This window comes from Lacerta agilis, chromosome 1 (assembly GCF_009819535.1).
Source record: "Lacerta agilis isolate rLacAgi1 chromosome 1, rLacAgi1.pri, whole genome shotgun sequence".
In the NCBI taxonomy this organism is placed as follows: Eukaryota; Metazoa; Chordata; class Lepidosauria; order Squamata; family Lacertidae; genus Lacerta; species Lacerta agilis.
In genome coordinates, this window is record NC_046312.1 from 64,560,100 (window position 1) to 64,587,201 (window position 27,102).

General features: G+C 42.0%; 1 protein-coding gene across 6 annotated transcripts in view; it reads left to right on the forward strand.

The window, feature by feature from the left end:
• SYT9 (synaptotagmin 9) overlaps positions 1-27,102 on the forward strand; it is an 87,305-nt gene that overhangs the window by 27,065 nt on the left and 33,138 nt on the right. For 5 of the 6 annotated variants that reach the window (XR_004426822.1, XM_033151863.1, XM_033151851.1 and 2 more), the window contains exons 2-3: positions 21,033-21,378; positions 24,351-24,897. Coding sequence is in view for 5 of the 6 variants with exons in the window: in XM_033151863.1 (XP_033007754.1) it covers positions 21,033-21,378; positions 24,351-24,897 (893 nt within the window). In the remaining variant the exon portion in view is untranslated. Of the gene's footprint in view, positions 1-15,059; positions 15,085-21,032; positions 21,379-24,350; positions 24,898-27,102 lie in introns of those variants that run through there. The other variant, XM_033151883.1, reaches the window with a different exon arrangement.

Genomic DNA, 27,102 nt, shown 5'->3' on the forward strand with positions numbered 1-27,102 from the left:
TTTGTCTGATCCCCTCCCAGGGGTTAGGGCCATGCCAGAGCCCCTGGGAGCATTTGGAGTGCGCTTGAGTCTGAACCTGGTCCAATGCTCCCTCAGGATGTTTTCCCTTACTGACGTCTGCCGGAGTCCAGGCGTCCGTGCTGCCCTGCTGAGGTCAGGTGCAGCTAGTCGGGAACCAATGCCTAAGCAAACCACTTACGATCTGTAATCAATAAAGTTGTGGCCAAAATTATGCCAATAACCTTAAACTAAATTCCGTGTCAATTGTGTCTTTATTTATTGGGGGAGGTCTTGGGATCTTAACACGCAACCTAATGTATTAGTTATTCCTTTTTATATATGCCTTGTAATAACTATAGCACTGCTACATTGCTCTCCCACATTCCAAACACCGCAAGTCGCTGCCACTTACTGGGTGGGACAAAGCAGCAGAGAGCTTGGCAGAGTGCGGGCGCGGCAGCAGGAGTGTCGGACTGGCTCTGCCACCATGCCTGAACCTGCCAGTCTACCCGCTGCCTTGTCCCTCACCCTCCCAGCAAACAGCAGTGACAGTCAGAAACTGGGAGAGCAATGCAGCCCCACCCATGCCACCCCACCAGTCACTACTAACTATAGCCATGGTACACCCCCACCCCTTTTAAAAGCAAAGGTTTTTGTGCTTGGGGGGCAATGCTTTATCCTGTAATACAGGCACTCCTGAAGAATAATTTCATGTGGCTTGAACACATCAGCGGATCCCCCTCTGCCTTCTCTAATGGTTCCCAATCTAGACCTCTTTGCACACAGGAAGAGGCTGTTGGTTTGCTGCTGTACCTGAGAATTTTCACTCGTGAAAATATGGTGATCTCTCTGGCTTGGTCTGAAACATTTTCCTTCAGCTGACAGTGCTGGAGCAGAGTATTTTATTTAGGGAGTCTCAGGATGTATATATGTACTAGCAAAATGGTAGCATTCGCCACCAAAGCAAGTAAATCATGTTTCTCATCTCAGTGGTTTATGCTTAGTGGTGAAGAGGGTCTATACTAAGACCAACTTTGAGGAAATAGGACCTGTACGCTCCAATTGTGAATACAGACAGATCTCTGCTTTAAAATGTGAGCTGTTTTGTGAATAAACATTTTTTTCTTTTACTGTTTGTGTGTTAAAAGTATAATAGCAACATAGTTATCAATGAAGATATATACATTACACCTTTAACATATGTTTTGAAAGACCGACAAATTATTCTGTGCAAGCAAACATAGTAGAAAATTGAATTGTGTGTTGGGCTTTCCTTCTGGTGTTTTTGGCTACTTACGATCTTCTACTTGCCTCCTGTGACCTCATGAAGAGGACTCCCACACATTGTAATAATTACTGTTTTTACCCCCCATTTAATCATGCTGTTCCATTGTTTCTTTGTTATTTTATACATACCCTTTAGAGACTTTTAAATATTAAGTTTCTTAGAAATGTTTTGAAAACTATAAATAGGCAATAAATTGGGGTGGAAAGAAGCTTCATTTTGTTAAACTGGTGGTTTGTGGGAAGCTGCATTCAGTAAAATCTGTGACACCCAAATGCTAGTGAGGATGAAAACGGGCCATTGCATCTTTTGTTGCTATATTTCCAAAGGGAATATATATTTATCATTTCCTGCTGATCCTGGAAAGTCTTTTAGTACTTGAATCATCTCAGTTAGGGCACTTCTATAGTCTTCTATTGAACTGACTCCTGCTTCAACTTTGTATTTTTGTAATTCCCCCTGTCCCACTCCTTCCAATCAGAGATCTGTTTTATTAGCCTGTTTTGCGCTTGCTTAGTACAAAGCTGTATTTCAAAACTTGCTGTATTGTTGTGGATTTCAGCTGCATTTTTGGCATTAGTTTAAGCTGTTTTGCAGCTTTATTTGTTTTGGGGAAACAAAGAGATTATTTCAGTTTAAAGCTGTATTTTGCTTTTGATGTGCATCTTGTGACATGTCTGTTTTCAAATTGATAGAAAAACAAATGAGTGAATCTGCATGACTGCTGCATAAATTCACTTGGTTTTTGCTGTGGGTTTTTGTTTTACTTTGGATTACTCCCACCCACCCCCACCCACACACTCCCAAAATGTTTTTCCAACTACATAATTTATTTTCATATATATTATTACCTCTGTGATTGGAAGTTTATTTTGTTGCTCTTATATCTCCAGTAAAAAAGAAAAGTGAGATACTCTTGCATAACAGTTAGTACTTTATATACTTAATATTGCTACTACACTGAAACTATTGGATTGATCGTGATGGTTACCAGTCTTGGCACATAGCCATGATATGCCCACTGAGTAGGGTCAGTTTTGCTTTCTTCTCTAACCACTTACAAAACTAGAATTCAGAGGAAACAATACATAGGGACATGCCTGCAGTGTATTGTTCAATGCTGGATTAGGTCTGTTGCCACATTTTAGGTATTTTGAATAATAAATAAAGATTAAGAAATAAAGAAATATTTGTTGCTTGATTTACTGGTCTATTAAAGAAGAAAAAGGTTCCTTGCTTTTAGAGGACACCTGGTTTATTTCCTTTTATTTATTAAACTTATACCCTACCCTTCCTGCAAAAGGAACAGCTAATAATAATAATAATAATAATATTTATTTATTTATTTATTTATTTATTTATACATACCCCACCCATCTGGCTGGGTTTTCCCAGCTACTCTGGGAAGTTTCCAACAGAACATTAAAATGCAAGAATCTATTAAACATTAAAAGCCTCCCTAAACAGGGCTGCCTTCAGATGTCTTCTAAAAGTCTGGTAGTTGTTTTTCTCTTTGACATCTGGTTGGAGGGCGTTCCACAGGGCGGGTGCCACTACCGAGAAGGCCCTCTGCCTGGTTCCCTGTAACCTGGCTTCTCGTAGTGAGGGAACTGCCAGAAGGCCCTCAGTGTCTGGGCAGAACGATGGGGGTGGAGACGCTCCTTCAAGTATACTGGACCGAGGCTGTTTTGGGTTTTAAAGGTCAGCACCAACACTTTGAATTGTTCTCCAAAATGTACTGGGAGCCAATGTAGATCTTTCAAGACCGGTGTTATGTGGTCTCTGCGGCCACTCCCAGTCACCAGTCTAGCTGCCACATTCTGGATTAGTTGTAGTTTCCGGGTAGCCCCACATAGAGCACATTGCAGTATTCCAAGCGAGAGATAACTAGAGCATGCACCACTCTGGCAAGACAGTCCACGGGCAGGTAGGGTCTCAGCCTGCGTACCAGATGGAGCTGGTAGACAGCTGCCCTGGACACAGAATTAACCTGCGCCTCCATGGACAGCTGTGAGTCCAAAATGACTCCCAGGCTGTGCACCTGGTCCTTCAGGGCACAGTTACCCCATTCAGGATCAGGAAGTCCTCCACACCTGCCCACATCCTGTCCCCCCAAAACAGTATTTCTGTCTTGTCAGGATTCAGCCTCTATCTGTTAGCCACCATCCATCCTCCAACCGCCACGTTGGAAGCATTTCCTTGTTGTTGTTCAGTCGTGTCCGACTCTTCGTGACCCCATGGACCAGAGCACACCAGGCACTCCTGTCTTCCACTGCCTCCCGCAGTTTGGTCAGACTTGCAGTTTGGTCAGCATTTCCTTATAAAGGGAGAATGACTTTTCTAAGATGGAGCCTGTCCTCTACAGGCTTCATATGCTCTTGTATTTTAAACAGTTCAGCAAATCTACCAGTCAGTTAATCGGGGCACCTTTTTAGTCAATGAATTTAATCTGTTAATGTAGCAAATTAACTCACTCAACATTGTCTTGCTATTTAAGTGCTCTTTTCCTCAGTTCTGTTCCCTGCTTGTGGACAAACACAACACCATGTAACTTTCAAGTATCCTCCTGACCGACATCCTCCTGACCAAGCAAGACCATTGTGTGTCCTTGGATGGAGCTGCCACATTGAGGATTTCCCATTTTCTTATGTGGAGAAGGAAACTCTGAGCACACACAACATGTGCATGGAGTTGCTTCCTCCAATGTGAAGACTAGGAAATTTCTTGTGGACAGAACAGTCTTATATGCAAAGCCTGGACACCTGAAGCAAATTGATCCATATATCTTATCTCCATTGTCCCAAGAGTATCTCGTGTGTGTGTGTGTGTATAAATCTTTAGATCTTTTAATTAAGATTTCAAAAGACAGAGTTAAATGCTTTGTCTGTCATGGTTTATAACTGCTAATTAAAGGTGGTAGCGAAGTAACGTGCCATCCAGCCTTCAAAGCTCTTGTCTTAGCACAAGCCTTCTTGTTTTCTTTTATGCATTTCTTGTTTGTTCATTTGATATTATCCATTCTTTTCTTCTCGTATCACTTTAGGGATTAAAAAGAGTGGAAATGAGTCATCTCAATATTTCCGCGGCCTCATTTTCACTCTCTTTTCTTTCCATTGTGCCTTTTTTCTTTCTTTCTCTGACCTTCTCCCACGTAATTAATACTAATTAATTAATTAATTAATTATTGTCTGGAAGTGCAGCTTAGAATACCAGGCGTCAAATAGAGCTAAATAGATAAGAGTTTGTACCAGAAAGGGCATGTGGGAAAGACAGCAGGGGAAATGGTATATTCCATTGGACCAGCTTGGCTTCAAAAATGGGATTCAGAAATCCATGGCCAGCGGTGATGGGGCTCAATAGGGAGGCATAGCCATTTCTATAACTCTGTTGCTTGTACCAGACTAAAGGTGAGACCCAGTGTGTCCTGCGCTAGCCCTGAGCCCTGTGTCAAAACGCTCCATTTCAGGGTTTTCCACAGGCTGTTAGCAGTGGTATCACTGCTAACACTACCTTCAGCCTACTAGTTTGGCAGGCATGATTGGGCTCACCTTTCTGGTGGGACTTCCCTGACAATGGCAGAGTTCTTCCAATGGTGACGGCCAGGATGGCGGACATTTCCACTCCATTCAACTTCTCCTTCAACATCGAGGGTTTGGATTATCCTGTTATTTATTTTATTTAGAGCCTCACTAGTCCACTCTTCATTAAAATATAATCCCAGCACAGGGTACAATGTGCAAAACAAATGCTTAATGAAAAAGCAGATTTCACAAAATCAGTATAATATTAAAGCTTATCATTGCAAACCACAAATCAACAAGTCAGGGCAAGCTATTGAACTTCAGATCCAGTTTAGCTAAATACTGATAGGTGTGTGTGTGTGTGTGTGTGTGGTTTTTAATTGGCACCCAAAACTCTCATGGGTTGGTGCCAGTCAAATCTGTGAGAGGAGGACATAACCCAATAGGTTACATCACTCTATCCATCCTTGTACTTTCTATTATTTTATATAGATGAACTCCTCACATATACAGTCACAAGCTGTGAGTCCTAATTTGGATCAGAATCTCCACATCACCTCCACTTCATTGAAAAGGTGAAAGAAATCCATTCTTTCACCACCCTCACTGTGTATGACAGGTTTACTAAGGGGTGCTATGGAGTGATTAATTAGTGTTAAGTTAACTCAAGTGTGAACTCTTAAGAAGTGGCTATAATACACGTACAGCAAACATGATGAAACACATTTAACAATAGTACTAAGCATTCATATTGCATTTTAGATGAGCTTTAATGTTTTCGGCGCCTCCTAAAAATATTCTTGTTTAGACGAGCCTACACAGATGCTTAGAAAGTTAAGGTAATTTTAATCGAGTTTAGTATTTTAACTTTTGTACGTTTTAAAGTAGGGTTGTAATTTTTTACTGGTTTTATTGTCTTGTCTTTTTGTAAACCACTTTGAGATTTCTTACAATCAAGCAGTGTATAAATTGTGTGAAATAAATTAAGGAAGGAAGACTTATGGTTTCCAAAAAGGGTAATTTTTCCTAAGTTGTGACCAAATTTCAGGGCACATTCTAAGCATTCTGATAGATCAAAAACTACTGTATATTCTGGCATACAAGACTACTTTTTAATCCAGGAAACTCTTCTCAAAAGTCGGGGGTCATCTTATACGCCGGGTGGAGAATCTGCGGTCGAGTATATCTCAAACTCTATATTTTAACTCAAAAAGTTGGGGGTCATTTTATAAGCCCAGTTGTCTTATACGCCGGAAAATACTTTCATTGTAGTCTCCCCTGACCTGCAACCCCTGTTGTTTCTTCTTTTGCTGACAAGCTGCCACTGTGAGCAGAGATCGTGAACATTTAACTCATTAGCATATATAAAAAGTTATTTCCTATCAGTACCCAAAAATTAATTCCTTCTGAAATGCCAGCTGAAAAAATACTCATAACATCTACTTCTGGCATGCCAGATGTTTTTAAGAGTAAAAGAAAACCCAAAGTACATCAGGCATTAAAATGGCTAATGTGGTATCTTAGGTATTATTCCCTGGGCTGTAGAGTCAAGAATGTGTTTTTATTTTTTTATTATTAATTTTCAAAAAACAGGATATAAGCATACGAATTACATTATCCAATGGCCAGTTCAGTAAGTATTCTGTATAAAATTTATAATATTTTGTTCATTCATATTCAAAATCAGATTTTCAAATGGTATCAGTGGTCTAATTGCCTGAAACTACTGAATGTGAGATAGCTTAATAGCCAGTTCACATTACACCCCTCCATTATTTCCATGATCTATGGAAGTATGTGAATGAAAGTTTTATCAAGTAGGCTGCCATCCACAGTCCTCACATTGAGCTGGGTACCTTAAAAATCTGTATAGAAGCAACGTTAGATATGCTCCAAAGATTCAAGTGTATTTAGAGTTGTGTAGAGATTGAGACAAGGGTGGCGCTGTGGGTTAAACCACAGAGCCTAGGTCTTGCTGATCAGAAGGTCAGCAGTTCAAATCCCCATGACGGGGTGAGCTCCAGTTGCTCGGTCCCTGCTCCTGCCCACCTAGCATTTCGAAAGCACATCAAAGTGCAAGTAGATAAATAAGTACCGCTCTGGCGGGAAGGTAAACAACGGCCAGAGGCGGCTTAGTCATGCTAGCCACATGACCCGGAAGCTGTATGCCGGCTCCCTCAGACAGTAAAGCGAGATGAGCACCGCAACCCCAGAGTCGTCGGCGACTGGACCTAATGGTCAGGGGTCCCTTTACCTTTACCTAGAGATTGAGACACCAGCCTTGATTTTTTTTTGTCACTAGTATGAAGTGCTCTACTAACATGAGCAATGTAATGCCTGAAATGGAAATTTGTCTACCTGAGCCATGGTGGGTTTTTAGTGAGCTTCTATTAAAGTTCTAAATGTACATTCACATGGGCTATCTCTGCCATTAGAGAGAGTGAGTTGGCTGTCTCAGGCAGTGGAGATATGAAGTGCTGTTTAGGTGTTAGCGGACAGACCCGTGCTGCACCCCATTAGCTAGACTGCACCCCTAAGATAATGTGGAGAACACTGTCCCTTCACCAGTTCAGATGCCTTTTGCACATGGGGTTGTGGAGCAGGGGGAAGAGGAGCTTGGTCTTTTTTTTCAGGCAGTAAAATTTATTGGGCCAGCCCTGAGTTTCACAGATTTTTTTAGAGGTAGAATGCATTAGCTCTTGGTTTATGTTACATTGCTCCCACTAATGCTAGTTGATGCCAGTAACAGAACAACTAAAAGCTACATACCTCTTTGTTTTTAAACTGTTACAGCTGTGGTGTTTCTGGTGACAGAACTCTGTAACAAAGAGGGATTCGTCATTTAGGACCAAGGCGGTCAGTATTAATGTACTGGATTCTTAAAAACTGAAAACACAGGATGAGATTCACCCAATGAACCTCATCTGTGGAAACCTTGCTCAAGGGTTTCTGCTTGTGCAATGGGGATTTCCTCTCTCTCCTTCCCCCCTCTATGCTGCCACACACCTGAAATTGGCTCTGGGGGTGGTGGGTTTGGGAGCACCCCCAAGAAAAAGGGCAAGCTGAAATGCTTGCACAGGATCGAATTCCACCCTTAGCTTTCTTGAGTTCTGGCACCTATTACTGCAGAAAGTTCCTCTGAGGAGTTTGCTGAGTCATGCTTAAAAGTCAAATAATTGGATAGGAGTGACACATCTTGTTTAGAAGAAGAGGAAGTATGAAAAAGCACTTTTGAATGATAAAGTGTTAATGCATTCCTAATTGCACTAGAGTTCTTCTTAAGATGCCCTGTGAATCAGATTTTCCCTGTTATTACAGCAGGGTAGTACATTTGGTGAGCTTGAAAAGGGAATGTATAACTATTGCAGGTTTTCCCAAAACAAGACCTGACTAAATAAGAGGTTGGGTACAAAAGCAGCCACAGGTTCAGACATATGGGAGAAAACTGAAGCTCCTCCTTAATGTTTTCTAAAAGTATGGAATTATAGATGAGTTTTCATTTAAAATTTTTTTTTAGCAAAGTGTTGAAAGATGCTTTGAATTGCTTCCACCTCCAGCTACCATCTTCCCTCTGTTGGCGTCATGCGTAAAAGCAAATGTGGACATTCCTGTTGCTTCTAACACTTCATATCTTATGCATTTGGTTAACTCTCTGGACCAAAGTAGATGAGATGTTTAGAGATTCTGAATGGAAACTCCCCCCCCCCCTTGATCACTCGCTTGATCCAGTTGGGAGCCCTTTGAATCTGCTTTAAATTAAAAGATGGGGAGACCTGCTCTGAATTGATAGTAAACCTTTTCAACCTCCCACTGATAAATTTTGAGTGTGAAGGAAGCAGCCATTGGTTATGCATGGTATGTGCACATCCGACCTCACCTGTTCACAGTCTCATTAAATTGGAGTATTTCAGGATTTAGATAGCCTGCAATTCTATCAGTGCACTCCCATTAGCACTTTGTATTGTTGTGTATGTAACATTACCCCAGTATAGCTATGGGAATACCCTATTTTAAGCTGCCTATGTGGTACAGCTTTTAAGATTCATCTATTACTTCCATTGAGTGCAATAGGGCTACATGAGCTTACATTCTAGCATTTCATTCAGATCCACTTGCCCATGCTCTTCCTTTCATCCTCAGAAGTGTGTGTCTTCAGCTACTAGCCAAATCTGTCCTACCTTCCTGTGAATCAGTGGGAGGCAGAAGAATAGAGTCACATGGCAATTTTCAACATTGAAACACTTAACTGTGACATGTCAGCTGTCACATGGCTTTCCCTTTGCTAGCAGAAGCCAATAGGTGCTTCAGATACCTGTGAAGCACTGGATAATGTATGAGTCCTAATGTAGATTTAATTGCAGTTGTGTCCTTTTCTTGTTGCTGCCCAAAAGCCTCAGGGAAGCAGGCAAAGGACTGTGTGCCAAATTGTTCATTTGCAATGCAGACATTCATATTAATCCAGGCAAGGCAACCTGAGGGGGTGCTGCTTCAAAAAGTGTTAGAAGGATTTCTGAACATCTCCTGTCCTATGTAAACAAAGAATGAAAATACAAGGTGATCAGTAATGCTGTTGACAATTCCCAAGGAGGCCAGCAGCATTCACTTTTAAGTGCCAGTATACATCAAGGCAAAATCAGGATTGGTTACTAAATTCTATCAAACAGCGCGAACATGTAGGTAAATGCTTGAAGTTTTATTTTCTCTCCTAAATGGCACAAATCTTCATATGTGACTGTCCCTTGGGAGATAACTGCAGACAGGCAACATTACTTGTGACTGAGCAGGTTCCTTTATGCTCAGGCTTTCTTTAAAATATTTTTGAAATCTTAGAACACAGAGTTCTTCCCAGCTTCCTTCATACAGAGAGGCAAAGCTGTATAATTGTGTTAGGAGTTTTGTTCGCAACAAATCAAAAATAATCATAGTGCTGCAGCTTTGCAAGACATTTTTGCTCTCTTAAATTGCATTAGCTTGGTAATTTGTAGGAATACCTCCTGTACCTGTCATGCCTGATTTATGATGTGGTTTTATCCAGTCTCTGGGCTGAACACAGCCTGTATTTTTATTCTATTAGCATGTACCCACTTACAGCTAAATAATTTGTGTTATTGTTTGTTCTTCAGATTTTATTCCTCCTGTGTCCCTAATACTCAGGGCACAATATGACACAGGCACAACCCCCCACATAGAAGACTACATTAATTTAAATATTACAGTAAGATTAAAAACTATAAAACAAAAATAGTGTCATGTAACATTTATTATATTTATGATGATAAAATTATCTAGATGCCATACAAATAACAAGAGAATAAAGACATTGCAACCAAACTACACTGCAGTAAAAAAACAAAATAAATGTAAGGGAGAAAGTAAGCTGAAAAGCAATATCCCATTCTCCTCAGTCTTGCTCCTACCATGATTTTGAAATACTTATAGACTGCCTTATTATAAAAATCCTCAAAGCAGTTTATGCAATAAAATTATTGCATGCCCAGTCACTATGAGTGGGTATCAGTGACACAAGAACATTGCTTTCTATTAAGTAGTGGGTGGACATAACAGACGACACAGATATTTCTCCAAGAAGCTCTTTATAGTAAGCTGGAACTGAACACAAACAGCTCAGCCAGCCTGCTTTTATAGTCAGCCGGCTGACAACATTGTAACAACAGCCCAGGGTTTCCCGCCTAAATTAACTGACGTGGACCTGAGTGAAAACTACATACACAACACCCCTGGTGACCAGAGTGAGAACTTCAATACATAACACTTTCCCTTTCTCTGCCTATTTTGTAGATCCTCTCTTTAAGCTATGATCACACAGTGCTGTTTACATTCCCTGTGGGAGCTCCTCTTGTTTAATTTGCTGCCCTAAATGGGAAAGCTTTTATGTAAAGCTTAATTGGATGCGTGTTTCAGAAATGGTACAAGAAGAGGTTAAATGGATGTTGCAGAAAATGCAGGTAAATTGGCCTGGTTGCTGGCGGTGGTTTTATCACTGTAACATTTTTCAAAGCCAGCTGTTCCAGAACCAGGAATGAGGATCCATCCCCTTCGACAGCAGAATAAGGTAGTGTCAGGAGAATAGCATTCCATATGCAAAAGGTACTTTGAACCTGTTTGAAAAAAATCTCATGCACTTGGTTTGATTTCAGATTCCTAATACTGTACTGGTGTATCTTTGCTGGTAACACTGGCTTCTTAGCACATTTCCCAGCGCTTGAAGAAAGCTCCCTTGTGGATTCTATCTCTCTCAGTCTCAGTCTCCTTCCTAGGCTGGGTACTTAGCATTGATTGCTTTGGCTTTATATGGCATTCTCAGATTCACAGCCTAATCAAGTATTCATAAATATTGGTTTTCTCCATGAATTTTACATTTTGAATGGGATCCAATTTCTGCCAACTCTTAGGCAATGATATATTGAAGCCTCCATGAATTTGCAAACATGCAATGTGATAATTTAGCATTTTATAATGAAGGATATTAGGCGTGCCTGGCGTGCTCTGGTCCATGGGGTCACAAAGAGTCGGACACGACTGAACGACTGAACAATAAACCACAACAACGAAGGATATAATGATCAAGGATTTTCGTGTTTGCTTTGGACAAATCAAATACCAACCTTCAGTTCTGTGAACTCAAGAGAATGCATAGACTACCACCAACAAAAACTGTTCCATAAAATAACATTTATGTGAATTTAATCTCTCTTTGGTGTGGGAGGTTAAGCATAATGACACCTTTTAATATGAGAACTTTTGAGGTAGCTGGGGGGAGACGGGAGACCAGCTTTGTTGCTCCAGTGTGGAGTTTTCAAGTATTGATTTATATTTTCAAAGTAAGCTGTTACAAGCTTTATCCTTGTGAAATTTATGGTGCAGGTTTTCAACATTGCAAACCACTCTGATGGGCCAGAAGCAAAAATATATTTATTTACTCTTCTACCTGTGGTTGTAATTAGATTAGAACAATTCAAGAGTAGCGATTCATTGTCTGAGTTACATTACTGTATAGTCAAGCAAAGACATCCTAAACAATCCATTCTGTGCATTTGATTGTCTTTGCACTAAACTGTTATTAATATGATTATGATTGGGGCTGCTTTGTGCTAGATTTTATATGGATGTGTGTCTCACTCCCAGCAGGATCTTTTAAAACTGTATACAAGAAAAATACTTCATTATTCTCTCTTCTCCCCGCTAACTGGGTACAAGGCAATGCCTACTGTCAGTCTGTTGAAAAGACACAATAAGCATTCTGATCAGTACAATTAACTTTTCTCCATTTTACACATTGCCATCACTTGGCTACTGAATTTGAGACTGTGTAAAAACATCAGCATACATACACAGAGTTCCTATTGGAACAACTCGTCTGCAAATAACAAATAATTACTATGCTGTCCTTTATTCTGAAGGTATGTGTAATAACTGCATTAAGAAGTTGAAAGGTAATTTGCTTCTTAAGATGTTAGTTCAAATGACTGGAAGGAAAGACGAAGGAGTATTAAGGAGCAAGAAATGTGTGGAATGTCTCTTGATTTGTATCTGAAATATGGGTGTGTTACTCTATGCTTTATTTAGAACGCACAGATGATTGACACGAATAGCTGTATCCTTCATGTTGCCTGTGGCAGCATTACTGTGAAGAGATTAAGTAGGTCTTTAGGTAAGAATTGTAATCTAACAGAAGAAAGAAATGGAAAATGACAGGTTTTTTAAAAAGGAAAAAAAAACCTCCACTATCAGTTCTCTCGTCTGTATTAGTATACAGTCAATTCTTACTGATCATATAAAATGATTGGAGAGCATAGTGTTCTCTGCATGGTATTCTTGGATATAAAATGCAAAGTCCCCCCCCCCCCGGAAGATGGGGGCGGGGGCTGCACTATATATTTAAAAGATTGTCAATCCCTTTCAACAGTTGTTACTTCCTCCAAAGAATCCTGGGAACTGGTTTGTTAAGGGTGCGGAGAGTCATTGGAAGACCTATCCTGTCCTTACAGAGCTGCAATTGGTAGAGTTCCCTGGGAAGGATTTATAAACCACTTATGAGTTTCCCTCAGACAAGATTGTTGCTTCTGTGTCACCATATAGGATCAGGGCAGAGCAGCAAGTTAAAATGGATCCTGTTCCTTGTTTTGCAATTGACCAGCTCCATTCTTTTAATTACTTCTTTTAACAGCCTGATTCAAAGTTCCAAGTGTGCTTCCATAGCCATTAGGAAATGTTCTGTCCATTTTAATTATTGTTAGCCATCTGCAAAACCAGTCTCTAAAGGCAATATACTTTTAGAGACAGATTAATCCTAGGCATTTCTACTCGGAAGTAAATCCCATTGTGTTCAATAGTGCTTACTCCCTATGCCTGCTGCGCTTTCCAAATTGCAGGGTTCTGGATTAACATAACTAAGAATTGCAAATTAGTGGTGGATCAGTGCCTTCTTGTTGCATAGCAAAGGTGCCTATAGCTGCAATTCTATAGACCCACTTGCCTGGAAGAATCTGACAGAAGTTTATGACCTATTCAGTTATTTTAAGAATCCTGCTTTGTTTTGTTTTGTTGCATGGTGAGAAGCAATAGGGTGCAATGGGATAATATCATGCATTAATCCCAGCTGAGACCCTACCTGCTTGCAGACCGTCTCACCAGAGTGGTGCATGCTCTGGTTATCTCCCACTTGGACTACTGTACTGCAATGCGCTCTATGTGGGCTACCTTTGAAGGTGACCCGGAAACTACAACTAATCCAGAATGCGGCAGCTAGACTGGTGATTGGGATTGGCCGCCAGAACCATATAACACCAGTCCTAAAGGATCTTCACTGGCTCCCAGTACGTTTCTGGGCACAATTCAAATTATTGGTGCTGACACTTAAAGCCCTAAACGGCCTCGGTCCTGTATACCTATAGGAGCGTCTCCACCCCTGTCGCTCAGCCCAGACACTGAGGTCCAGCTCCGAGGGCCTTCTCGGTAGTGGCACCCTCCCTGTGGAATGCCCTCCCTTCAGATGTCAAGGAAATAAACAACTATCTGACTTTTAGAAGACATCTGAAGGCAACCCTGTTTAGAGAAGTTTTTAAGGATTGATGTTTTTAAATACTGTATGTTATAAGCCTCCCAGCGTGGTTGGGAAAGCCCAGCCAGATGGATGGGGTATAAATAAAATATTATTATTATTATTATTATTATTATTATTATTATTATTATTATTCAGTCACCCTTTTTAGTAGAAAAGATGCTGTGTGAATAAAGAAGTCAGATCATGAATAAGTAATAAAAAGTATTCCCATTGCTGTAGTTCATAGTAACCTATCAAATTTTATATTCTAGCCCTAGTGAGGATTAAAGGCTTCTTGCCTTTTTCATGCAAAAGTGGATAGATTTCAGAGTGCCCTTTCTCTTTCAGTGGGTTGGCACAGTAAGCTCATTTTACATTTTCTGACATTTGCATCTTTTCATACTTCAAGGGGATAAAGGTCCCTTCTTACAGAAATCTCTGCAGAGGTCTTTTCTTTTTGTAAAGGGTGCTTAACATTTCTATAGTAAATTCAATAACATTTTGAATCCAAGCAGAATGGGAGGTGAACAGCAGGTGCGGAGAAATGTCCAGCATGTATGTATTTGCTGTTTTCAAACAAGCGGCTTCCTTCTCAGCGTAAACTCAGCAATCTGCAGACAACCTTTGTTGGCTCATAAAGTGGGAAACTTCAAATATGCTACTTAGCTTTACAGAAAAATATTAGTGTTTTATTCTGAGCTATACTATTAATGCTGGGCTGTGTACTTTCTGCAGTATAATACTCCAGATTCGGAGAAAGTTATCCAAAATAACCATAATTACACAGGTGTGTGCTGCCCATGGCCTGTTTTTCCCCAGGATCCGTTGTGAAATTATTAAATGGAGCACATGCTCTGCATGCAGAAAATCCCAGATTCAGTCCCAGTTTTTCCAGGAATGGCTGGGAAAGTTGCCTGGAGTTCTGCTGCCAGGGAGTGTAAGCAATACTGAGCTAGAGGAAACAGTGGTCTGACTAGCTGCTTACATTCCTATTATTTGGGGCAAAGACTGAAAGAATGGAGGTGATGTGGATGGGTGGACTTTAATGGCATGTTCCAGGAAATAGGAGGCAGTGTAATGTAAGGTTAAAAAAAAAAAGCTGCAAATGCCATCGAAAATTCACTTCCTGGCCATGAGAAATGTTACTTGCTTCTCATCTGGCTTCTTCCACTAGGTATTGCCGATGTGTTAGTTTTCTGTATCCATGAAGCAAGGTAAGCGGAATTTTGTGCTATATATCCAATTCCACATCTGTGGCAATCCCACAGATGCACTTGCTGTTGACTATACTTCTCTTCCCCCTCACCCCCATTGCAACTAGCTTGCTGCAGGAAAGTTTATGAGGGCTGGTTCCCAAATGACTTGCTGCTCTTATCTATGCCTTTCCCATGCGGTTCACTGTTTACTTACAGTTTGCTTAGGTGTGTGTGAAAATTGTCCCGTTCATAGTTAATGTAGGTAGGCCAGAATTGTGTGGGATTGCTGTCTTGCCAAAGGGAAAGGGGCTCTTTTTCAAGGCAATAAAAGAAACACCAAGTCGATCCTTTATCAGGGGGTTATTTGCTATGCAAGAATAGGAAGCAAAGCATTAAAGAGCCAAGATCTCATGGCCCTTTGAGTTGCTGGAAGAGCTCCTCCAGAACAACAAAACAGTCTTTCACTCTGTCTGACTGTAGCTGACATTGGGATCTCCCATTAAGCAAGGGCATTACTGGGCTTTATCCTATTTTTAATGTCATTTGATGAGCAATGGGAGGAGTACAGAAAGAAGAACCGCCATGGTGCATCTGCAGCAGCACAACCGGACGCCTTCATCTGCCCAAGCTGCAACAAAACATGTCTCTGCAGCCACAGCAGGCACTGCAACCTCCCAACAGTTTGACTTCGCCTCCAAAGGCACTCTTCCACAAGGCAGATGAATGCCAACTATGATGATCTCATAAAAAAATTTTCCACACTCCTAACTGGTGGCTTCAAATGACTGCCAAGTCACCAAGAGTTATGGTTGTCCGGTGCCTTATCTTGATGACCTTTAAAGGGAGACAACCACCCTTATGACTGTATTTTCTCAAGTTGCAGTCTTACTAGAAGACCACAGCCCTTTCTCATAACATCGTACAATTATACACATCTAGCTCCTTGTGTAGGATTCCATGTAGAAGGATTATATTATTAGCTATTACAGTATTCTCTCTCTCTCTCTCTCTCTCTCTCTCTCTCTCTCTCTCTCTCTCTCTCACACACACACACACACACACACACACATGTCCTGTATGTGTTCAGCAATGATCCACATATATGACAAGCATGCAAATTACTGAATTATCCGTAAGGATTACATTTTTGTACATCCTTGGTGTTTTGTAGTGCTAATTATATTGTCAGTAGAAGGTAGGAATGCCAAGGTGCATTGAATCCGCTCACTTGGGGAAGTGTGGGTGGGTGGGGCATAAGTGTGATTAACAGGCAGCGTTTATTGTACAGTATACACAAAAGAGCTAAGGGAAAGTAAAGCATCTTTGTAGTTCAGATTTCTCCTTTCTCTGTTTTGTGTGTGTATTTCTAAGTTGCCTGCCACTTCAATGTTTAATGCTGTTTAGTAACTCTTTAGTGCTCTCTCTCCTTTGGGAAAGACAACAACGGATGACAATGAGGCTGTCCTCCTTGAATATGTTTTCTGAAAATGTGGAAGCATTAAAAGTTTAAACTACTGCTTTTACTCTTCCTTATGGGGAGGCATAAGGAGCCTAAATGCTATAAATTGGACCTCTAGGGATGCTCACACTCTTAGATCTTAAGCGGGTAGGGGTGGGGGAAAGGAGTTTGAATTTCACACAGATACATACAAAAATGCAGTCAGTGAAAATATGTTTTCTTCCTGACAGTAGTATGACCTAGTGTTGTTGAAAACCTCCTTAAACACAGCAGAGAGACAGCAATCTCCTGGGAAAGTAAGGTCACTGGTTTGAAGCAGCGCATGAACCACTTCTGCTGACCTTGATGTACCACCATAGAAAACGAGAAAGACAAGGGGAGGGGGAGGGGAGCTTTGATGGGCCATATCAGCCTTTGCCGACCATTGCAAAAGCAAAGATGGTCTGCTGGTAACGGCCACAAGGTAGCTATGCCACACCGTTTTCCAAGGAGATAGGACAAATACCTTGATTTGGTGAAGATTAGAATTTCCAGGCATTACGATAGTAGAATTATATGCCCCTCCCCTCTGCCTTAATATTTAGAAACTCTCCTGTATGATATAAAGGAGATTCTGATTATCTGCAAGAAAAAGTGGGACACATAGCCCCCCCCCAAAAAAAATTGTGTTTGCTGTCAATGCAGCTGACCTGCGGCCTTTACAGCTGTTGTTGAGGTGCTGCTGCACTGCTGTGATTCTTTTGAAAAGCGAGCTTGTAAGAAAAAATCGCCTTTACCTTGGAGATTAACAAAGGCCTGAAAACTGTACCATTCCATTGATGCTTCTGTACATTTGGGCAGCCGGGGTCTGTTGCAGGGAGGTTACAAGTTCCTGACTCCGGGCCAAGAAATAACAGCCTGCGGAAATACATTTAGGCTAGATAAATAGGTTCAGAGGAGCCGAACTGCACCAAGGAAGATGTAGTGAGGTTGAGGGTAAATCACAAGTGTAAGTACCGGTAATATGAAGGCAGCTCCATAGGAATAGAGTCTTTTAACACTGGAGAGACAACTGCTTGGAACACTCATTACCTGAGGCACCTCTACTCCAAGGATTCCCCAAGGGACTTAATAGCTATGAATAGTGAAAGGAATAGGGCCTGCCTGGTGTGAATCATATACTCAGTAATCAAAGGGATTGCTTGCAAACCATTGCCTTGTCAGCAGCACCGTTTAGTCGTAGTAAATTGTGTGTGTGTGACTATGAAACACATCAGCATAAAAGAAATAAGAGGAATAAAAAAGGAATGTGCTGAAAAAGCAAAGCATTTCATTTTACTGATCCGTTAGTATCTCCTAAATGCATGGCTACAAATATACACTCAAGAGATCAGTGCCGTGTGGTGAAATTTTCCGTAGGGGACAGTTAGGGCCAGAGGCACCAGCTTGTGAGGGCGATTCAGGGAGGGCGATATCCTGACATCCCACGTGTGGGCACCGCGCCTCCCTCCCTAAGCTGGGCAGGAGCTTCCTGGACTTTGGGAAGGAGGCACCAGGATTTAATAGTCTAATTTACTGAAAATATTTGGGAGACCAGCCTAGTCCCCCTAGTCCATTGATTGCACACCACTGACAGACACACACACACACACACACACACACACACACACATAAATAAATTTCTTCTTAATTTGCTCACTTTCTGTAGGTGGGGAGCGTGCATCTTTTGTTGTTTGCTTGAGTTGTGCGTTTCCCCCCCTTCTAACGTTAACTGCCTTGTGAACCATTTCCGATAGAGGGGCAGAAAATAAAAATAAACAAATGAAATAGTGAGTCATTTTGCAAAGCTTCTTGTAGGGCATCCTTACTTTCCCAGCAGTCAGTGAGAGGAGATTACCTTTCCTTCTTCCTCACTCAAGAACAGGCATAGGCAACCTCGGCCCGCCAGATGTTTTGGGACTACAATTCCCATCATCCCTGACCACTAGTCCTGTTAGCTAGGGATCATGGGAGTTGTAGTCCCAAAACATCTGGCGGGCCGAGGTTGCCTATGCCTGCTCTAGAAGCTAGCAATTCCATTGCAGTAGTTGCCCCTTCTCAGAAATTGCCATCCACACCTATAGCTAAACGTAGTGTGGGTTCAGGGGGTACTCAAGGATATGCAGCAATGGAACCTCTTTTTGTTGTTGTTAAAAAGTGTGGCATTTACTGTAGCAACTTCATGGTGTGTACTGGCACCTAGAAATAAAAGCACTGGCTAAACATATAGATGCAGGAAGGAGGCCACGCCTCCTGGCCACACCTGCAACATCACACCTCTTGAGCCCTAGGTATCTGTGAAGAAAGGAATATGCTTTCAACAGTACATATGAAGACTTGCCCATTACAGACACCACACACCATGCCTAGATGTCATGGGGGAAGGGAGCACATCATCAGGGATAGGGCCAGGGATGAGGCTGTGGTTGTATAAATCTCCCAGGCTCTTGTTCTTTCTCGACAAAGAGCAGACTCATTTCCCACACAGCTTTGTGATTTTATTTTTAATTGTTCTTTAGCAGCTGAGCAGCCTTCCTCTGTCGTGCATGGCCATTAGTAGCTCTCCTGTAACCCTTTAAAAATACCTGCAAGGCTCTCTTTTCTCTCCCCCCCCCAACCACACTGCTGCTTTTCTCCAAGGAGCGCTTCACTGTTTGTGAATGTTTTCTGTATATTTGGTGCAGCACATATTTAAGAAGCTCTTCAAAAATCTCTGTAAACGGCTGTTTCTTTTAGCCTCTTTCTGCTGTTTCTCTCTGTAGTAACCCAGATGTGTCAGCATGGCTACAAGATAAGATAATAGTAGGGCTTTGTGAAAGGTGAGCAAATCGCCTATTCTGTCAGTTCCCTGTGACTTAGAACGCTCCAGGAAAATAGGAGGGGAAAGCTTTGCTGAAAAAAGCAGCAAAACAGGTGAGCCATTTGGAGGCTTCCAGGTTAAAGAACAATTTGAAGAAGGGATGATTGTTACCCAGAATTATAGACTGTGAGTTCTTATAGCCACCGGGTTTTTGGAAACATGGAAATACTCTTGACTTCCACTTACCATGTACAATACAAAAGGCTTTTCTTCTTTCTGTTGCCGCTTAGTCACTAGCAAGGATTGTTGTACTGCCTTGCAAGGTCCCTGCTAAAATTTCTCTGAGGGCCTTGTGAATGAGTACCCAAATAAAAGCCTGACATTGTTATCCACAAAAGGGTAAATAGTCCTGCGTGACAAAAAGCATCTGTGCTCTTGCAGCTGTTTTGAAAAGAGAAACAGCTACTTTTCACAAATTCAGCAACATCTTCTATGTTAATCACGTACATCTTTGAAGGCTGTGTGATGTTCTTACTCTGTGTGTGTGTGTGTGTGCACACGTGCACAGTGAGACACACACAGAACAAAAAGGGAAACAGGCTTTTTATTATTTCATTTATGTAAAATCTTTATACCTTGTCTTACCATTCATTAGGCTCCAAAAGGTGTCCGAATGCCAGTTGGCATCCATCTGTCTCAGGAAATAATGGAGGAATGAGCCTTTGGGAGTGAAGTCAAACCATCGGAGCCTGCTGCAGCTGTAGAGACCAATACGGAAGAGTCTTGTTTTGTTGCAGCTGGGGCAGATGAAGGCTTTTAATTGTGCTGCTGCAGATGCACCATGATGGCAGTATGAAACAGATCAACTGTAAACCGTGTTAAAAACAAGCAACCCACGGCAGAAGCTTTTATTCTGTTTGTTTTCCTGCTGTAGCAATGTTCTTTCAGGGGCAGAGCTGGGTGCCCCGGCACCTGGAGTGGCACACATGCCGTGCACCCGGGGGCAGAGCGATAGGTCCATGGGGGTGGGGATGATCTGCCCAAGGGGTGGGGCAATCCACCCACGGGACCAATCTCGGTGCGGCGGCGCAATGCTCCCCTACAGCGAGCTGGGGGAAGGGGGAGAGCTGCAGCTTTGCCGCTCGCCACTTTGTCGCTCGCCAGGCTTGGGGGAGTCGCAGGCAGGGGGGCACGCCGAATGTCAACCCCTTCAGGATGACACCCGGGGAGCCCCGTACCCCCTTCCTACGCCCCTGCTCTCTCCAGGCATTACATTTGTGCAGGGAGAACGAGGTGTGTGTGCAAAGGGGCCTGCAGAATAGGAGAGAGGAGGAGGAAGTGTGGAAATAGCGGAGCAGGGGAGACAGATACATAAAGCAGAGGCATTAGGTATTCTTGAAGTCTGGATGATAAAACAATGTGTCTTGTAAAACAGCATTCAGTGAGCATCACAAAGTCCTGTGCTAGTTTGATGATACGTCATATTTTTTTTTCTTGAGTGGAGAGTTGGGAAAGAAAACTGTACCAAATTTTTGACCTACACAGCAGCTTCTGTGCACAAAGAAAATTGTTTTATTTATTAAATTGGTATTCCGTCCTTAATCCAAGGTTTATTTCTGTTAAAGTCTCTTGTCTTAGAACTGATTTTTCCTTCCAGTGTTAACATGTGTTTATTTTCCTTCTTTTCAGATATCACGGTGAGTTTACTGTCCTTAGTTGTCACAGCATGTGGACTTGCTTTGTTTGGGGTGTCTCTGTTTGTGTCCTGGAAGCTGTGTTGGGTTCCTTGGCGAGAACGTGGCCTGCCTGGAAACAAAGACAAGCAGGAGTCCCTGAACTATACAGACACAGAGACCAATGACCACGAGTATAGCGAGGATTACTTGGGACAACCTACCACCTACCCCGACTCTTCCATGAAGATTAGCCACACATCCCCTGACATCCCTTTGGACGCTAAGACAGGGACCAAGGAAAACTGTGTGCATAATGTTCGGATGCATCGACAGATCACGGAGCCAACTCCTTCTGCACGGTCAGTAGCTCCAGTAAGGAATAGAGTTGCCCCCAAAGTAAAAAAGCTTTACTGTGCCAAAAAGTATCCCTCAGCTAACAGGCTCCTTGATCACCAAGGACTGCACAGGTGGAGGTTTGTGTTTGCTTTATCAAATGCAGGAGCAGGATTCTTGATGGAGAAGGAAGAAGGCATAAGAGACTAGTTTAGAGATAGCATTCCTGATAATGGGAGAGATGGGCAACCAATGCATCCCCTGCCTTCATTCACCAGTTCCCATGATCCTGAGAGAGGCCTCATGAATAAAAGTACTCCAAATACTTTTGAGTAAAGGCCTGGTTGTAATCAAGACAAAGGAGCCAGCAAACCAGTGTGGCTGGAAGATCAAACATAAAAGGCCAGAGGAAAGGGGAATTCAAGGAAGAAAGGGCCACTAAAGTTTACTGTGTTCAGAGTGGGAATTAGGAGAAGGAACCAAGGGGATCACTTCATTTTCTCCAGCCGCCTGAGGCTCGCCTGACCACCTTCCTCACACTGGGTCACAAATCAGCATCCTGTGTGAAGCAAGGGAGGCAAAATCTCTTTGGTACCCCTTGGCACTTTGCAGCTGTGTGTCAGTAAGTGTGTTGGTTTGCATTAGTACAGCTAGTGCTTCAGAAGATGGAAAACATCCCAAAGGATGGCAAGTCAGTAAGTTGTCCACACTACACCATCCCATTTATTGCTGCTTAGCACCTCCTCTTCCTCCTTTTTACAAAAAAGGGGAGGGTAAATGCATTTCAGGGTGTTTTCATAATGTGGGTAAAAGTCATGTAATTTCAATAAAAATTTAGGACTTGTAAAATCATCCATCACACCTTTCTTCCTTGTATACAGTTTTGGCTATAACTTGGGACTCAGCTATACAGCTGCAAAGAAAACATTTTAAATGTGTTTTAAGTGCAATACACAATGTGACACTAGGCGATGGTGAGCCTTATGGAAAATTCAATGTATTTTTTAAAAACCCTTTAAAACGGAGCATTTTCAGAACAGTTTTTATATGTGTGTAGATTCCACCTTGATCTGAAAAGTGTTATAAAAATAGATGTTTGGTTTGAGAAATCTATGCAAACATTCTGACTCACCTATTAGTTGTAAGCTTCTTTATCATCATTACTTAAGTTATTTTACTTGTATTTAAAAAAAATCCTATTTTCAGTAAAAATAAAAATAAAAAAATAGCTGAGCATGCTGACTAAGCACTTCCCCCAAATAACAGGAACAGTTCAGGAACAGTTAAGCTTTTAGTAATACTGCAGAGAATTAGCGAAAGTACTTGAAAGGACTTGAATGGCATGTACTTTTGCAAATGTTGTCGTAGCAGGCAATGTATAGAAAGATCCCCACACTTTTTCTTTTTTCTTTGCTGTTTTATGAGCTAGACGTAATTGCCAGGTTGTTGAAATCCTATAGTAGCTGAAGGGCTGCCTCAATGTAATCTTGCAAAGTATGTTCATTTTCACTTACCTCTGCAGCTGTGGGTGCTGATACAGAATTCAACAAAAATAGAACAGGTTAATAAAACACTTGGGAGAGTTTGAAACAGGAAGTGCTAGGTTTTAGCCACAGCTTTGGTGGAGTGGGTGGGAGGTGAAATCACCAAGGGGGGAGACAGACTGAACAAAACTGCGTGAAGAGGAGTGTATGTAAAATATGGGAGAGCTAATGATAGTGGGGCAGAGTCAACATAAAAACTGCTGAACTGTATCAGATCTATGGCTCACCCAGTGCAGCTCAGTCTTGTTGACTGTGTCCAACCACCTCACAAGCAAGACGTGATGAAGAAAGCTTTCCTCTGCAGTTTGCCCCATCATCTGGTAAACAAAGGTATATTATCTCTCCAAACACATGGGGTGAAATTCCACATTGTGCTGATACGCATCATCTGCAAAAGCATTTCAGCTTGCGGGATGGAATGACCTCCCTCTCCTCCCCTGCACACTGTTCTGGGGGGTTTTCCTGACCGACCTCCTGAGCCAGTTTTAAGGGGCAGATGGGGAGAGGAGAAGGGGAATCCCAATTGTGCAAGCAGAAGTTCTCGCACAGGGCTTCTGCCAATGGGGCACCTTAGACGGTCAATTTTTTTATTATCGTAATGAATAGTAATTATTACACCCATCTACTATAAACTTGTCCCTGCCTTTCAAAAGTTATTAGTATAATGGTTGTACCACATCTTATGGTAATGAAAACCATAAGATGCATTGAGTAGATAAATGCGTACTTGTTTATACTCCTATGCACAGTGGTACCTTGGTACTTGAAGGCTTGGCTCCCAAACAAATCAGCTCCCGCGCCTTGATTTTTTAATGGTTTTGGGAGTTGAATGGACTCCCGGAATGGATTAAGTTTGAGAACCAAAGTACCACTGTATTTGGGGAGTAGCAAGGCACTTTTGACCTGGCAAGATTTAGAACAGATGAATGACCTATATAGGTGGAGCAACTGGAAGAACAGAACACAGCAGCAGCAGCAGCAGCAGCAGGGCATGAGAACCCATAGTCAGAAACTGAGTGTGAAAGCTGTGGTAACCACATAAATTGTGGAAGGGATCAAGGATGAATTAGACTAATATTTTGACTGAGAGGCAATGTAAAATTTGCTTCCGGCTAGGTTACAGTGAGAGGAACCATCAAGGGATAGTGGAAATTTCAAAGGGAGGAAAGCACCACCAACCTCTTACTTGTTGCTCAGGTGATGCAGGTGATTGGAAAGAGATGATGCAGTCAAGTTAGAAGCATGACTGGTAAGAAGTCCACAACGACTGAAACGAGTTGCATGGATGAGTGGTGTGGTAGGGAAACCAAATCTAAAAATGTTCTCAATTGTCCAAAACCATGATTTCAGCTTTCATTTTTTTTAAAATTATATATTTTTTATTTCCTTTAACACTGTAGAGATGCTGTAATCCCACCTGTCTAATCAAGTCTGTTTTGTTGTTTTTATTCAAGGCACAATTCATTCCGAAGGCAGCTCAATCTCTCAAACCCAGACTTCAACATCCAGCAGATCCAAAAGCAGGACCAGCTGACAGGGATTGGGCGCATCAAGCCAGAGCTGTATAAACAAAGATCGGTGGACACAGATGATGGGAGGAGGAACAATAGCAAATCTTGTGGGAAGCTCAACTTTATTGTGAAATACGATTGTGACTTGGAGCAACTGATAGTGAAGATTCACAAAGCTGTCAACCTGCCAGCAAAGGACTTCTCTGGGACTTCAGACCCCTATGTCAAGATCTACTTACTTCCAGATAGGAAAACAAAACACCAGACTAAAGTGCATAGAAAGACCCTGAACCCAGTGTTTGATGAAGTTTTTTTATTTCCTGTTCCTTATAATGATTTGAGCACGAGGAAACTCCACTTCTCCGTATATGACTTTGACCGATTCTCCAGGCATGACTTGATTGGCCAAGTGATAGTGGATAATTTTTTAGAGTTGTCGGACTTTCCCAGGGAGTGTAATCTTTGGAAGGATATTGAATATGTCACTAATGTAAGTATGACCCCCCTTTTTATTTTGAGATTTTATTTTCTGCCTCTTTACATTGTTGCCCAGTTTATCTGCTGTCAAAGTGGTCGATTTGTGATGGAAGTCACCCCTTAATGTATCTACCTGAAACTGACTTAGTCCAAAGACTAAATACATTCTTTATGGAGAAATTATTGTGGTGTTATATAAAAGCTTGTCCCTTTCCCCTGAATTTCATTCTTAAATATTATTTTCCTTGCTAATTTGATATTCCATTGGATTTATCACAGAGAATTGATAACTTTTTAGAGATTGGTAGGCTCATGTGTTATGTTCTGAAAAAAATTAGTGCCTTACATTTTTCAGCTAGAATTCCAAAGTTACATTCCCAACCCCCATTGCTTTCCAAGAGCCATTTTTGATTCTGTAACTGCAGTTTCATAGATACACTTCCATAATCTTTGGACGGCTTTGAAGACTTCACCAACCTAGGAGACTTTTTGTTGTGCCACGTACATGAACAGTAGAGCATGCTGGGGGGTTTTTTCTTGATTAGTTCCGCTGAGAGAAACCAGCAGTGGTGTAGTGGATAAGTATTGCAGGGTAGCACAGCTCCAGGTTGTTTGTTAGAGCAGGAGCAATGATGTCATCAGCCTTAGCGCTGTGGTAATTGGGGGATTTTCCTTGCTCTGGGATGTGAATGAGGTGATAATGAAGCTTTCAGATTTGTAAGATCGGTACAGTGGTACCTCTGGTTGCGGTCACGATCCGTTCCAGGGTGCCGTTTGCACCCCGAAAAGTCCGGAACCAGAGCAGCACTTTTGCACATGAGTGAAGTGCCAAGAGCTTCTGCGCATGTGCAAAGCGCGCAGAATGCTTCTGCACATGTGCGCACGGCAAAACCCGGAAGTAAACACTTCCGGGTTTGCCATGTTCTTAACATGAAAAAACGCAACATGAAGTAGCCATAACCCAAGGTATGACTGTATAGAAAACGTCACAGAAAGAGGAAATAACCAAGTAGTGGCTGGGTAGGCCTTTCCATTCCTTTCATAAGGTTCCTACTTCATTCTTGCAGTAGTAGCTTTCTGCAAAATTGTCTGCATTTCTAACTAAAAAGAAACGGCTGCATTTCAGGTAGTTGGGGATTTGTTATTGAGGCCCAGTGTGTTTTACAAGCTGAATCTGTGCAGTCTGAAATAGATCAATGGAACTTGCTTGCAGGAAACTGCGCAGCAGAGCAGCAATGCTGATCCCAATAAATTGTATTTAGGGTAAGGGAGAAATTTGATTCAGTTCGCATTTAAAGGTGAACCTACATAATTTGCTCTCTCCTAAACAACAGGTGAACTGAAGCACAGCCATTGTGTTTTAAACTCTCCTTGGGAGAATGGAGATTGGGCTCCTGCCTTTTAAAATTTACTACTACACCACTGGCGAACCACACATTTGTCTCTTGACTGTGGAGTTGTAGAAAAAATATAATATTTATTCATTATTACTTACTTCAACAGTTTATATACAGTACTGCTTAACACCGCAGTCTTAAAGACTTAAACTTCGCCCGATAGCATTTTGGCAGCTGGTGCAAACTTTTAAACCCTGGCATTATATGCTGGTAGTATTCTGACCCCACCAGCAGTCTAGACCAGGCTTCCTCAAACTCAGCCCTCCAGATGTTTTGAGACTACAATTCCCATCATCCCTGACCACTGGTCCTGCTAGCTAGGGATCATGGGAGTTGTAGGCCAAAAACATCCAGAGGGCTGAGTTTGAGGAAGCCTGGTATAGCCACACCATTTTGTGAGGCTTTAATCTGCTGTACTCTCCATATAGTTTTCCTCCCCTCTCTTGCACCAGCAGCTGTCTCATGAGGTTATCCACAAACAAGGGGAAGGAAGACATTTTAGGATAACATTGGAGCTCTGCCATCCTCAGCTGTTGTAGATCTCCTGCTTCCTTGCTGCCCCTCATGCATGGAACTGTCATCATAATTCCATTTTCCCTACTTTCTGTCCTTGAAACCTACCTTTTCTGTCAAGCTGGGAAGGCCCGGCCAGATGGGCGGGGTATAAGTAATTGTTGTTCAGTCGTGTCCGACTCTTCGTGACCCCATGGACCAGAGCACGCCAGGCACGCCTATCCTTCACTGCCTCTCGCAGTTTGGCCAAGCTCATGTTAGTAGCTTCGAGAACACTGTCCAACCATCTCATCCTCTGTCGTCCTCTT